General features: G+C 31.6%; 1 protein-coding gene across 1 annotated transcript in view; it reads left to right on the forward strand.

Annotated features, from left to right (window-relative positions):
- Positions 1–37: 37 nt before the first annotated feature.
- Positions 38–825, forward strand: part of LOC106876499 (acetylcholine receptor subunit alpha-like 1) — a 200299-nt gene continuing 199511 nt past the window's right edge. The window contains exon 1 of the mRNA XM_014925062.2: positions 38–476. Within this exon, the coding sequence (XP_014780548.1) occupies positions 267–476 (210 nt within the window). The 5' untranslated portion in view covers positions 38–266. The remainder of the gene's footprint in view (positions 477–825) is intronic.

Below are 825 nucleotides of genomic sequence, written 5' to 3' on the forward strand. Positions count from 1 at the left end.
ATATATATATATATATATACATGTATATATATATATAAGCAAATATTAGGTAGTAGACACGGACAGATAGAGGGATGGATAAACAATCAGATAGACAGGTAGGTAGATAGACTGCTAGATAAATCGATAGATATGTATAGACAGATACATATACGATGATAGAGCGAGAAAGAGGAAAGAAAAAAAGGAGTGAATGACATTATAAACTGATCAACAACAAAAAAAGAACAAAAAAGAAAGAACATAAACAAGAAGTAAAAAAAAAAATGGAGTTTCCATGTGCGATATTTCTTGGCTGGACTATGGCATTGTTATGGTCACTACGATTGTCCGTAGAAGCTGGACCCCCCGGTAAACGCCTCCATCATCAACTGATGGTACATCGAAACTATAACAGACTGTTACGACCTATGGGATCCCATGCCGGACGCTTGTCGGTGAAACTTGGTATGAGGCTCTCGCAACTTCTAGACGTGGTAGGTGCACTCTTTCTATCTATTTATTGTATCTGGATGTTGTGCTTTCTATATGGCGTAGAAGTCATATGTTTATAAGCTCTGTTGTGGCTGCAACATTCTCTCTCACAAAGTGTCTAATACATACATACATATGTATATATATATATATATGTGTGTGTGTGTGTGTATCTATCTATCTATATATATATATATATATATATATACACATATATATATATACACATGTATATATATATATGCATGTATGTATATATATACATGCTTGAATGTATATATATGTGTGTGTATATACATATATATACATATATGTATATATATATATACATATATATACATATATATATAG

Source organism: Octopus bimaculoides, chromosome 12 (genome assembly GCF_001194135.2).
Source record: "Octopus bimaculoides isolate UCB-OBI-ISO-001 chromosome 12, ASM119413v2, whole genome shotgun sequence".
In the NCBI taxonomy this organism is placed as follows: domain Eukaryota; kingdom Metazoa; phylum Mollusca; class Cephalopoda; order Octopoda; family Octopodidae; genus Octopus; species Octopus bimaculoides.